At 39.4% G+C, this 12,911-nt stretch overlaps 1 protein-coding gene across 5 annotated transcripts; it reads left to right on the top strand.

Annotated features, from left to right (window-relative positions):
• The first annotated feature begins 95 nt into the window (after positions 1-95).
• On the top strand, positions 96-12,907 carry slc23a4 (solute carrier family 23 member 4). Of its 5 annotated transcripts, none has more exons than XM_056386218.1 (16): positions 96-250; positions 345-458; positions 721-767; positions 1,434-2,154; positions 2,325-2,407; positions 3,341-3,481; positions 4,031-4,188; positions 5,908-6,067; positions 8,787-8,968; positions 9,429-9,549; positions 9,652-9,808; positions 9,903-10,156; positions 10,336-10,500; positions 10,606-10,714; positions 10,823-10,918; positions 11,847-12,907. In XM_056386218.1, exons 5-16 carry the CDS (start codon positions 2,360-2,362, stop codon positions 12,113-12,115), a joined length of 1,860 nt encoding a protein of 619 aa, XP_056242193.1. In that variant the 5' UTR covers positions 96-250; positions 345-458; positions 721-767; positions 1,434-2,154; positions 2,325-2,359; the 3' UTR covers positions 12,116-12,907. The 5 variants fall into 5 exon arrangements, with proteins under 5 accessions (XP_056242193.1, XP_056242191.1, XP_056242192.1 ...); XM_056386216.1 differs by having other exon boundaries at positions 721-815; XM_056386217.1 differs by having other exon boundaries at positions 721-1,930; positions 2,018-2,128.
• Positions 12,908-12,911: the final 4 nt, after the last annotated feature.

Raw genomic sequence — 12,911 nt, 5'->3', positions numbered from 1 at the left:
TTGTGGTTTTGAGTGTAGTATCTTAACAGCTGTTAAATTGACCACCATGAAATTATACAGACATTTATGTTGCCTTCAGGATGTGTAAGGGGCCACTAGTGCTGTCACTCAGTTGAATTATTTCATTCATGTAATCGGGTTGAAGCAGTGAGCCCGGTTTGCCGCCCCGTAACCTGTATTAAAAAACATGTCTGTAGTCCCCTAGCTTGCCCTCGCTCTCCTCACCTGTGTCTCCGCGTGAGCGAAAATGGTATGTAATGCAGCTCAGTCAATTATATAGTATCATTTATGCTCAATGTTGCGCTTATGGACACTGTTCTGTGTATATGTTTGTTTATGCTCAGCGTGCCGCGGTGCAGTTTGATTCTGTAGAGGAGTTTCTCATCAAATTAGCAGTGCTAATTGTGAACACGAGGCTAGACAAATCCAAGACGTTCCCCTCGGTTGAGCAAAGCGAGGTACGTTATGCTCTGTGTAAACTGCAAATGGTATTGGTGATGTTATATGACGTTATTTTATGCTAAGAGGAAAGTTAAATGTGCTAAGTTGAGCTCCCTTGAACTATTCATCATGGGTTAAATGCTTATCATTTATATGTATTTTGGCAATTTTAAGTTAATGTGAGTGAATGTGTGCATGTGCAGTATTACACAGTAAAAATTAAGGGTTTGTTTATTATTTTATGTGAACTGCTTACATTAGTGTTTATTTTCTTTATAGTTTTCACGGTGCTAGAAGACATACAGACAAGTAAAGGAACTGCACCCGTAAGAGTGACGCCAAGTGCTACTACAGGATGAGTTGTAATAACTTTGGTAATCCCTTCACTTTCCATCTGGTGCCATCAGCAGTTCAATATATGAATTCGTCCGATGCTTCGATTTAAGACTAAATACATTTACATTTAGTGCTAATTAGCGAATGTTAGCATGCTAAACTGCTAAACTAAGATGGTGAATACCATAAACGTTACACCTGCTTAGCATTAGCGTGGTAACATTGACATTGTGAGCATGTTAGCATGTTAGCATGTTGAAGTTAGCATTTAGCTCGGCCTCACAGAGCTACCACAGACTCCCGTCTTGTTTTACAATTGAAATATTGTGTGCTGTACAAGGACTGGCACCAACTGGAAAATAATGAGATGCATCATGAGATGTGTACCACATGATAATGAGTTACATTTCTTGTAACTCCAGAGGCTGAAAAGAGGTGGGGTGTAATGTGTGCATGTTGCATGGTATTAAAGCATCTGATAAACTGCAGGAGTAAAAGCTAAAGAAACTCCAGTGGTGGTTTTCAAACATTACGTGAGATTGACATTAAAATCGACATATCTGTATGTGGGAAGCTGTGTAAGTGTTGCTTTTGATCAGTTTTGCTCTTGAAAGCCCCCATGTTGCTTGTTTTTTCTTGCTCCTGGTGTCATGCAGCTGACAGTTTGGGACCTGGATCTTGACTTTGGGACATGGAGAGATGCAGATTAACAATCCTGTGACAGGGGATGTGAAAATGCACCCAGATACGGATGCCAACAGTGTGTGACTAAACTTCCTTTGCAGCAGTAGGAATGCCGTTTGGGTCCCCTTAATTAAGTAGATGTGGCCTGCTATCAAACCCCTTAGACAAATAATCTAATTTAATCTAATATCATTTTAGGGAAAGTAGAGCTGTACGGTAAATTAGGAAATGAAGTTAACATTTACCGAACATTTAACCATCATCAATAACAGCTTTGCATCACGTGATAGACTGGGAACATGTGATAGTTATGAAAGCTTGCCCTCACAAAACAAACATTTGGTGTTAAAATTAGAGGGAAAGTAGGCTGGAGAGGGCAAGACATAACTGAGCTATGCCCTGGAGACTGGATTTTTATCTCTTCACTACCTCTGAATCCAGTGGCTGAAACAACAGGCCAGAGCAAACAGTAAGTATTGCCTTGAAGAATTTGCTCCCTCAGCTAACCTGTAGACCAATCTCAGTAATTCACATCTCTGTTATAATGCTTTTTCAGGCTCTGAAAAAGGTGTGTGTGTTTGAGAGAGACAGAGAAAGAGAGAAAAGAGTTGTCTGAAGGGATATCTCCTGCCTGCCAGATGCTGGATGGTCAGCTGCTGTTACTGATGTAATTGGGTTCACATGAGCTGCTGGGTAACAAGCACAGCAATCTCTTGTTTCAATTCTGCTCCTTCCTACCATACTGCCCCCCATCCACCCCCCCCCCCCCACCCCGCTCTCCCTTCTCTATCAGACTCCCTCTCCCATGACCCCTCCCCTTTGACTGATGTTTTTTCACTTTTCTGGTTTGTTTTCGGGCTCAGAAGTCCACCACCTGAGCCTATAGGCTGAAGCTGACATGGCTCCAGAAAAGGAAAGTAATGGCCTTGATAACTATGCATTTGCAGTGAGTATAACTTTTTATTTCATTTTCTACAAGAGTTTCCATACATTGTAAAATGTAGAATACATTAGTTAAATATCACATTCCAGCATTCCTACCTGTAAATAATAATATAAAAATCCATTGATTTATTTTTAAATTATGTGAATGTTAACATATCTGGATTGTATGTAAACGTATTAACTTGTTGATTAATCTCTCCTCTGATCACCGAACTGTATAATACATGTATCGTGACTCGACTTTAAGTACCACAGCAGAAACTAGATGTTGTGGTCAGTTAATAATTGACACCATGTAGCATGTCTAGCAAAGTATCGTCATGGATGCATATGAATTTACTTGTTTACATTCCAGCTCCTCTGTGATTAAAATCATGCTGTTTAGACAGGGAAACAGTGGCAGAAACTTTGTTTTTTGTGTGGATTCAGTCCAAATCTTAAGTATATCCAAAAAGAATGAGACATTGTCTGGACTTTCATAAATTAAATAGAAAGAAATCAGTTTTAATCAATAACTGTTTTAGGAAAGAATTCTTGCTTTGAACCTGTAACACTACTGTTGAAAATGAGTTACATATCCGACTGTGGCTTTTTGTTCAAACTACCCTGTAATGTCTTGGATGCGGTCAAAGAAAATTAATGTCTTGTGAAAATCATTTACTTTTACGGCTGCTAGAAGCTCGTGAGCTGACAGGCAGTTCACCACATTCCCTCACAATGAACTGTTCAGACAGCAAAGTGTATCGGCATCTCAAAGCTGTCCAGGATGAATGAGTGTTTGTTAGGCATTCTGTTGTTGTTTTCTGTTTTGACGTTTGACCCATATTACAAAATTACAGATTGCCACAATGCCAAACGGAGACCTGCAGCATCCCTTCATTTCACATTTATCTTTATCTGACATCTGTCTGCCTTTCTGTCTGATTCCCTGAAGCTTGAAGGACGCTTCTGTGATCTACCTGACAAAAAAAATGGAGGGGAACTGAACTCCCTCACGGATGGCCACAACAACAAGCTTGCGTATTGTGTAACAGATGTTCCTCCTTGGTACCTGTGCATCATTCTAGGCATCCAGGTGCGTCAGCAAAGGGGTTTTGACAGTCTCCACTCATTTCCAGATAAAGAGCCTATGTAGCAGAGTCTCTGATCTTATTTAACAATGCAAATATAACCACAGTGTCACATGAGAGCCTTGGTTTGATGCTTCCTTCACGGTTGGTTAGCCTTGCTTTAATTCATGTAGGCCTGATTGTGAAATTTGCTTCAGATACAGTTAAGATGGCAGTCAGTTTGTTTTATGTGTTTAACACCTGTGATTACTCCTGACTGAGTTATATTTACGCATAAAAACTATTTCATTTTCTCCTTTACATCATCTTACCATTTGTACGGCATCTATCATGGCTCATTAAGTATACATGTATTGCACAGGCTTTACACTCACTGCACTTTCACAGTGATATTCAATGTTTTACCAAAATATAATTTGTGTTAAGATGATTGAATTACCTTCTTGCTGATTATTTCCCCAAAGCACATAAAATGTCATGCTATCTTTTCCACATGTACATCAACCATAAAATAAATGTATCTCTCGATATTCTTCCTGTTTTTGCGCTCTCAGCACTGTTTGACTGCATTTGGAGGTATCATCGCCATCCCGTTAATCTTGTCTCAGGGGTTGTGTCTGCAATATGACGGCCTCACACAAAGCCACCTCATCAGTACAATCTTCTTCGTCTCTGGCATTTGCACTCTGTTGCAAGTTACTTTTGGCATCAGGTAAGAAAGAAAAAGAGAAATTGTTAATGAGCAGGATGATACTTGTAGGATGCTGGGGTGATAAATGTTTTGGTTTTGTTTAATTAGAGATAGTTGTAGTCAGTGATTCCTCCATCTAAATCTAATTTACATTAATTCACTGGATAAGATTTGTCATGTTGTGTTGGTTCGTGCTTTAACACAGAAGTACAGCAGGGTGCATTAAAGAGGAATTAAGAATGCTGCTCCTTCTAATTAAGCAAGCTGAACAAAACAACCTCTAGGATTTCCTTCTTAATCTCTTTTGAACTGAGGCCTGCCAAAGTCAGTATCCAGCCCTCACCATGAACAATAGAGTATTTCACTGTGTTAGTGGGAGCAGCCTCTATTTAAGGGATTATCAGAGAGTAAAAGTTTCAAATAGCTGAACTTTAACATAAAGATGATTTCAGATGTTATGGTATTTGAGCCATGATGGAGCCATGATGGCTTCAACAGTGTTTATTACTTTACCCTACCTTGATACTGTAATGTCAAGATAGTTAACATTTGTTTATACAACACCACAGCCAAAGGATATGGACTAATCTAATTATTATTGTTTATTTATTATCAACTGTTATTATTATTATTATTATTATTATTATTATTATTATTATTATTATTATTATTATTATTAACAATGAGCTAATGGACACATGAATTTCCCCCTAGGGGATAAATAAAGTATCTTTCTATCCATCTAGTTTTTCTACTGCACATCCAGTATGACATACAGTAGAACGTATGATACGATACAATGTGATACAAAACAATATGATGCAAGAAAGTTTTGTGTGAAATGTCAAAACAGAAATGAGCATCACCCATCTCACACAGTGTTAGTAGTTACATACACACAGGAGAATCAGTATGATGTAATGGCTGATTTTGTTTTGAAGAACTACAAACTGAAACCATGTTTTGGAGCTCTGAACTTGTACTAAGCCTGTGCAGACTCAGCCTGGCTGAATATTGGTGTCACAGTAGGATTAGTGAAAGAATTTCCATCTTATTATGTTTGGAATCTAGTTCTTGCTAAATCCACATTCCCCTGGTTTAGCACCGCTGATGCTTTCTTGTCTCTCTCCAAATACCTGGAGGTTAGCTGTAAGGAAAACAATGTGTGTTTAATGATACTCTGTTCTGGGTAAACTAAAAGAAAAACCGCTAATTATTTGTGTCCCTTAGGATGAAAACATTGTAAACACTCATCAAAAGATATTTTCTAGCTATGTCTTTACTATTCCCTTGTGTTTTCCATGTTTTCTACAAAAATCCTTGTCTTCTGACTGTTATGACTGGCTGTGAGAGACGGCTGTGCATGTTGCACTGTCTACAGTGTGATGTGAATTGCTGAAAGTGAAGTGACCAGTATAACGGGGCTTATTATGTGGTAGATGATTTTAACTCACTTAACCTCTTGTGGTCTCGCAGTTTGTCTAATTAGAGTCAATCTCTACCTTCACGTGATTTAAATTAACCATTCATTCATGTGCATTTGAACGAAATAGGCCTTGCTTTTTAGATAATTAAAAATGGCAGTCAGCCTAATTTTACCAGTCACCCCGAACTATCTTTCATAATATCTGATATCTGATCATGTTTGACCTGTTTAAAAACTCCCATCCTGGTGTCATGTCTGTCTGGCTCTCTTCTGTTAATTGCCTCCTGATGTATCTTTACCATCTTTATTTCCAGGCTGCCCATCCTTCAAGGTGGCACATTCACATTGTTAGCCCCCTCAATGGCAATGCTGTCCATGCCAGAGTGGACATGCCCTGCTTGGACCCAGAATGCAAGCCTAGTCAACACCACCTCCACAGAATTCACAGATGTGTGGCAGAGTCGAATGAGAGCAGTATGTAAACCATCTGATCTTTCTAACCACAATGTAAAGCGTAACCATATATATATATATATATATATATATATATATATATATATATATATATATATATATATATATATATATATATATATATATATATTTTGGGTCACATTTAAAGGGCCATACACCAGTTTTAAAACCATGTAGTATTGCTACTTTAAGATAAAACACACAGGTCTACTCAACTACAAAACAGCACCTGCTTTGTGTGGACTGAAACCTGTCAAGATCTGCACCTCTGTGTGACTTCATATCCAGACTCTGAGTTATTATTTACTGTTTAATTTTAAATTACTTGCCATGTGTGTCTATTGGTTGTTTTATTTCCCGCCCTTGTGTCTTTCCTGCCTTTGTGATTCCCTGCCCTGCCCCAATTAGTTTCGCCTGTTCTCAATCACCCTTGCCTTGTGTATTTAGTCTCCGTCTTTCTTCCACTCTGTCAGTTCATCTGTTCTGTCCCCTAGCATTTTCTTGTGCATCTACTACCTGATACTTGATTTTGTTACCCTCGCCAAGGACGTTATGTTTTCATGTATGGTTTTTGTTTTTGTTTGTCAGCAGGTCATATTGTCTTAATCACTTTCCAACATTGCAAGATCAGGCATTTTCAACACTATAATAATAATTTCTATTTCTCAGGAAATAATGTTTGGATCTTGATGTAAAAAATCAGACATATTTATGGTGTGGAAATCTATGACTCTGGTGAATTTGGTGCAGATCATGATCGGAAAGTTGTGTAAGATTGTTTGGCACTGGTGGAGGTCCATGCTCTACTGAGTGCCATTCTAGTTTCCTAGTGTTTTTCCATTGTGCCTGTCACCAGATTTTTTTTCAAGTTACCTTTTCCTGCTTATTTGCCTGCCAGCTCAGCTACTCACTTTCATACACCCATCTGCCTGTAAGCGTATCTTTTATTAAAAACAGCTCCACTGAATCTGCCTTCCTATGTGTGTCTGTGTCCCCACTGGGTCTTTTCCTGGCGGCATTGTTACAGGAAACATCTTAGCCTTGCTAGCTCGCTGCTATTGGTAGCTAATATTACTTGCATCTACAGTAGAAAACATTTCTACATTGCCAAGCATTCATATATTATTTGATTTGAAAAAACATACTCTGCAGTTTTCCTGTTGGCATTTTAAAGACTGAGCTGACTGGCTAGTTTGAGGTCCAAGGTAGTTCAGCTGCTTAAAAATGGAGGGCTCATAAGAAGTCAGTGCCAACAGGAAAGTACAGAGCAGGTAACCACTGAGACTGCCCTCCTGTACCCATAGGTCATCTGTTCAAGCAGGTTATTGTGACCCATTGTTATGTTTTATTGTTAGCTGACTTCCAGCGGCTGTTGTAATCATGGTTTGTTGTTTGTTTATGACTTGCAATATAATGTCTTTCTATGATTGTGTATTTGACGAAAGTAACTAGTGCAACATTTGCAACTGACGTGTTGGCCCCCCTCTCCCAGCTGGCTTTTCTGCCAGTTTGACATTAGTAGCATCTTAAGTAGCCTATTGGAGGCTTCATCAAGGAGATGCGAGACACTGGTGGAGCGCAGACTGGGTTCAAGTTTTTTTTTCCTGTGGGGAGGATGTCAACTTTCCTATGTCAGTGTTGTCCTATGAAAATACTGTCCCTTGGAAATCAAATTAGTGTATCAAATTAGCATTTGTGTCAGTGTCAGTGCCTGTGCTGAGACAAACACTCATTTTTAACAGATCTTTCATCTGAACAAAAGTAGACAGTGTTTGATTGCTGTGTAACGGTAATATTGTATATGCACATTTCATGCTAGCTTGAATCTTTGCTCCAGTGTGTGATAACAACAGCTATGCAGAGCTACTGTTGTCGTTGTAGCTGCGGTTGTTGTTGTGGTAATTGATGAAAAACAGTCTGAAATCGTAAGAAATAGACTTTTCTCAGTGGTGGGTGTAGCTCATAGAACGTCCACAATAATAAGAGTGGCATTGCACTTTAATCCAATATGTTAATTTTGAGACATTACTGTAACTTATGAGTGTAAATAAATGAAAAGGGCACACTTTATTGTCTCTACAATTTTACAATGGACTTTAGATTGTATGCAAGTGGATGGGGTAAGCACAAAAATAAAACTGATTTCTGACAGCAAAAAGGAATTGGGAACACTATTTCTCCATGCAAAATCTTTTATTGTTTTGTGCAATGAATGGTGCAATGATGCTAGGCAAAATCAAATATGATTGGTCTTCCTCGGCAGACCTACAAACACACGCCCAACAACATGTTGACACTCCAACCTGTGAGTACTCGGTAGACGTTACTACACACACTTTTAAAGTTTCGTGACTGTAGCACGATTGTGTTTCCACCGTACAGTGACAAAAATCCACAGTCCACAGACATAAACACCTGCCAAAGTACTCAAAACCACCTCTGTGGTAGGTGTCTCCAGGACCACATTTTGCCATGATGACACACACACACACCATGCTGTTGTGGCCAGTAATAATGGGAATCACAACACTTTAAAGAAATGTGGTCTTCATTTTGAAAGCAGCCTAGCAACCTGACCTTATCATTATCATGTTAGATGTGGTAGTCAGACAGACTTGGTGTAATTTGCTTGTAACAAGATTACTGTGCTCAGTTCTGGCAAATACCTTTTATGATAATTTTAACATTTCATCATCTTTCTTTTTGTGTCTGTCTCCAGCTCCAGGGGTCCATCATGGTGGGCTCGCTCTTCCAGGTGTTCATTGGGTTCTCCGGCCTTATCGGCCTCTTCATGCGCTTCATTGGACCTCTCACCATCGCTCCCACCATCTCTCTCATTGGACTGTCCCTTTTTGACTCAGCTGGAATGAGTGCTGGGAACCACTGGGGCATCTCTTCCATGTGGGTAAAATGTCATTTTAGAGACTGGGATCATTGTGCTACAGAGTACAAAGACGTGGTGGTCTACTTCAACTCTGTGATTACTTAATAAAATTTAAGATAACTTAATTTTTCTTCAGAATTTCTGATTGTGTTACAACTAACACAACCCTTGTCGGTTTTACACGACAGTTAAAAGAGTTCTTAAATGGAGTTCATGCCAGTTTAGTGCATTTTTTTCTCAATCAAACATGTTTTATGGGTCATGTTAAACCTGCTTCCTCCTTTGTCTAGAGTACAGCCAAGGTTTTAAAAATACTAATAGACTTAAAATCTGTGTAAAGCTTTAATCTCCTGGCAGGGCAGGAAAGCCTATTAAAAGTTCTTGCCAAAGAACCTGAGTTGCTCTACTACAGCTTCAGCTACATATTAGTGCAGTCCTACTTAAAGTACATTTAATACTCCTCTCTCTCTCACACAGGACCACTGCACTGATTATCCTGTTCTCACAGTACCTCCGTCACATACCTGTGCCCTTTCCTACGTACAGCAAGGACAAAAAACTGCACACCTCCCGTGTATACGTCTTTCAGATTCTCCCTGTATGTATGAAACATTAAGATTTACGAAATTCATTTTGCATTTAGTCTTTTTACCTCTTGAGTAGATGATGAAAGTGATTTGTTTTTTCTATGTGTCCTCAGGTTTTGCTTGGAATCACTTTATCTTGGCTCATCTGTTACATTTTGACAACCTACAATGTGCTACCTGCTGAACCAGACCAGTATGGTTATCTGGCACGAACTGATCTAAAGGGAGATGTTATGAGCCAAGCTCCCTGGTTCAGTTTCCCATACCCAGGTAGAGCCTGCGAGACTGTCGCCTGAAATGACCTTTCAGTAATAATAAAAAAAAAAAAATATAGTCTATAAGTATACTGTTTGAATTCAAACAGGTCAGTGGGGGATACCGACTGTGAGCCTGGCAGGAGTGGTTGGCATCCTCGCTGGTGTGATTTCTTCCATGATAGAGTCTGTAGGAGACTACCATGCTTGTGCCAGGCTGTCTGGAGCTCCACCTCCCCCTAAACATGCCATCAACAGAGGTATTGGTATTGAGGGAATAGGCTGTCTGCTGGCTGGAGCCTGGGGTACAGGCAATGGTACCACCTCTTACAGCGAGAACGTTGGCGCTCTTGGAATCACAAAGGTAGGATGAACCTTTGTGTCAGCTGGAAGTTAGTTACTATAGCAACTTTGTAGATAAAATTTCTCTGTGTAGGGCCTATACTGATTTTACATTTATCCTTGAGCAAAAATATGATAGTTTTACTGTTGCCTTTTAAAAGCAGACAGTTTTAAGAAGAGGTATATCTCTTCCTCTTGCAGGTTGGCAGTCGCATGGTGATAGTAGCCAGTGGAGTGTTGATGGTTGTCATGGGTGTGTTTGGTAAAGTGGGCGCTATATTCACCACTATCCCATCACCTGTGATAGGAGGGATGTTCATGGTTATGTTTGGTGTCATCTCTGCAGCGGGGGTTTCTAATCTGCAGGTACACACAACAAAATCTCACACATTTTCGCAAAATAGATAAAAAGAAATATTGCATGAAAATAGTACTAAAGCTTTCCCATGTGTTTTCTGACTTTTCTTCCAGTACGCAGATATGAATTCGTCTCGAAACATCTTTATTTTTGGCTTCTCCATGTTCTCTGGTCTGGTCATTCCTAACTGGATATTAAAGAACCCCAAAGCTATTGCCACAGGTACACGGATAAAGTTTCACTGTATAATCTGTATTTTCAGAAGAAGCACTATACTATTACTTGACTATTGGAGCAGGGATTTAACTGTTTGCATTGCGTTGTGTTCAGGTGTAGTAGAACTTGACCAGGTGTTGCAGGTACTTCTGACAACCAGTATGTTCGTAGGAGGCTTCTTCGGCTTCTTACTTGACAACACCATTCCAGGTATCCTTCTATTTTCATTGAATTACAAGTGTATTGATTTAATTGGTATATGTATGTTACAATACCATGAGTCTGTGATTGCATGTAAGTGTAGTACTTTAAATGCCAATGGAGGAGTCAAAACCGTGATTTTACAAGGCAAAACATTATAGGGTCACCCCTTATTTCAGTGTTGATGGTCATCTTCTATCAAGTGACTGCTGAGTGTCAGGGGCCATGGTTAGATATTCTGTGTTGGTTTGATTAAGAAAGGAGTGGCCTTTGAAATGGTGTCAGTGTAAAAGTACTCATTAAGCAGAATGGCCCATTTCATATTATATATTTTTGTATTATAACTAATGTGTACATTACTTAATGTTGCAGCTGGTAAAGGTGGGGCTTATTTTAATCACTTTTTTGTATATACTGCAAAGTAGCTTATGATCCCTCCCCTTGGGGGTCAATAAAGTCTTATCTTAACCTGTAATAACACAGCATAACTTAATTATTATGTTTTGTATTATTAATGTAAATGTGGAAAGTAACTCGTAACTAGATTTATCAAATGAATGTAGTGGAGTAAAAGTATAAAGTAGCAGAAAAATGAACTACTCAAGTACATGTACCTCAAAACGGTACTTGAGTGCAGAACTGGAGTAAACGTACTTACTTTTCACCATTGCTAAGTAGTGTAAAATCCAGCTAGGTAGAGAACATGAAACTGAATTTCCACTGGATGTTCAACTTTTGTTCCAAAACAGTTTTGAAATGACAGTTTTTAAGAAGAGAATATTGTGCGGTTGGAAAGAAACACTTCATACATCAGTCCCAGGCTTTATGAAAAACAAACAAGCAAGTCAGAAAATAACTTGAAAACAGAGTCAGTGATCTCATTCCTTTCAGTAAGCTGTGCTAACATGGTTTAACACATTTAACATGCGTCCAACAGGATCAAAGCATGAGCGAGGCATCCTCGCCTGGAACAAGGCTCACGAGGACGACTCCAGCAACACACTGGAGAGCGGAGAAGTCTATGACCTTCCCTTTGGCATCAGCGCTTACTTGTCTTCCTCTTCCTGGATCCGGTACATACCGTTCTGCCCTCCTGGCACGCCCAACTCTCTGGATGGATGCGGAGTAGATGCAAAATCCCTGGAGCCTAAGCAGCCACTGGGACACCCGGAGCCTGCACAGATCATTGTCGGAGTCGCTCTGTAAGTTGTTTACTTGCTTCAGCGTGCCATTTCGGGGATTGTCCAAAGACAATACCATCAGAGGCAGCTCAGTTTGGACCTTGTGTCCTCTGTTCAAGACACTGTACTGTAACAACATGGTGCAAAGGATTTCACATGACCTTTAGGAGTAACATTTGCAGATGACATCTTGCATGAGAATGACTAATATATGGACTTCCTAGTTTTCATAGGGTTTTTGTTAACTGTTGATCAACGCAAGCTGACATTCATACACTGACCAGCCACAACATTAAAGCCGTGTGTGTGTGTGTGTGTGTGTGTGTGTGAGAGAGAGAGAGAGAGAGAAATTTTAAAAACATTTTTTCTTCGCAGTAATTTGTATTCACAAGGCATAACACTGTTGACTTTAAACAGTGTTTTCTTAGGTTTCTCTGTTATCAGTCTTTGAGTGTGATCACACCCAGGTGCTAGGGAACAAACACTGAAAAGACATGTGAATGTAAGTAAATCCATGATCATGGATTTCAATACCACATTCAACCTATAGATCCATTGCATATTTCATGTTTATACAGTACCTCATGTTTGAATCAACTTTTGCTGTGACAATCAATATTTTAAATATCATTTCATTATCAGTCCATGCACTTTACCAATTTGTGGCGACATTTTCTGACAGGACTTTTCTCTCAGGCTCCCTATACGTAGCTGTCATCATACAAAAGATGATATTTCTTCAAAGCATAAACCAGGACTACCCACTGATCTCAATGAATCCTATATGCATTATAAACTATTAATCTGTGCACCAGTACCTG

This window comes from Seriola aureovittata, chromosome 10, assembly GCF_021018895.1.
Source record: "Seriola aureovittata isolate HTS-2021-v1 ecotype China chromosome 10, ASM2101889v1, whole genome shotgun sequence".
Lineage (NCBI taxonomy): Eukaryota > Metazoa > Chordata > Actinopteri > Carangiformes > Carangidae > Seriola > Seriola aureovittata.
Note: the sequence above shows the minus strand (reverse complement) of the source record. Positions and strands in the feature narration are given on the sequence as shown.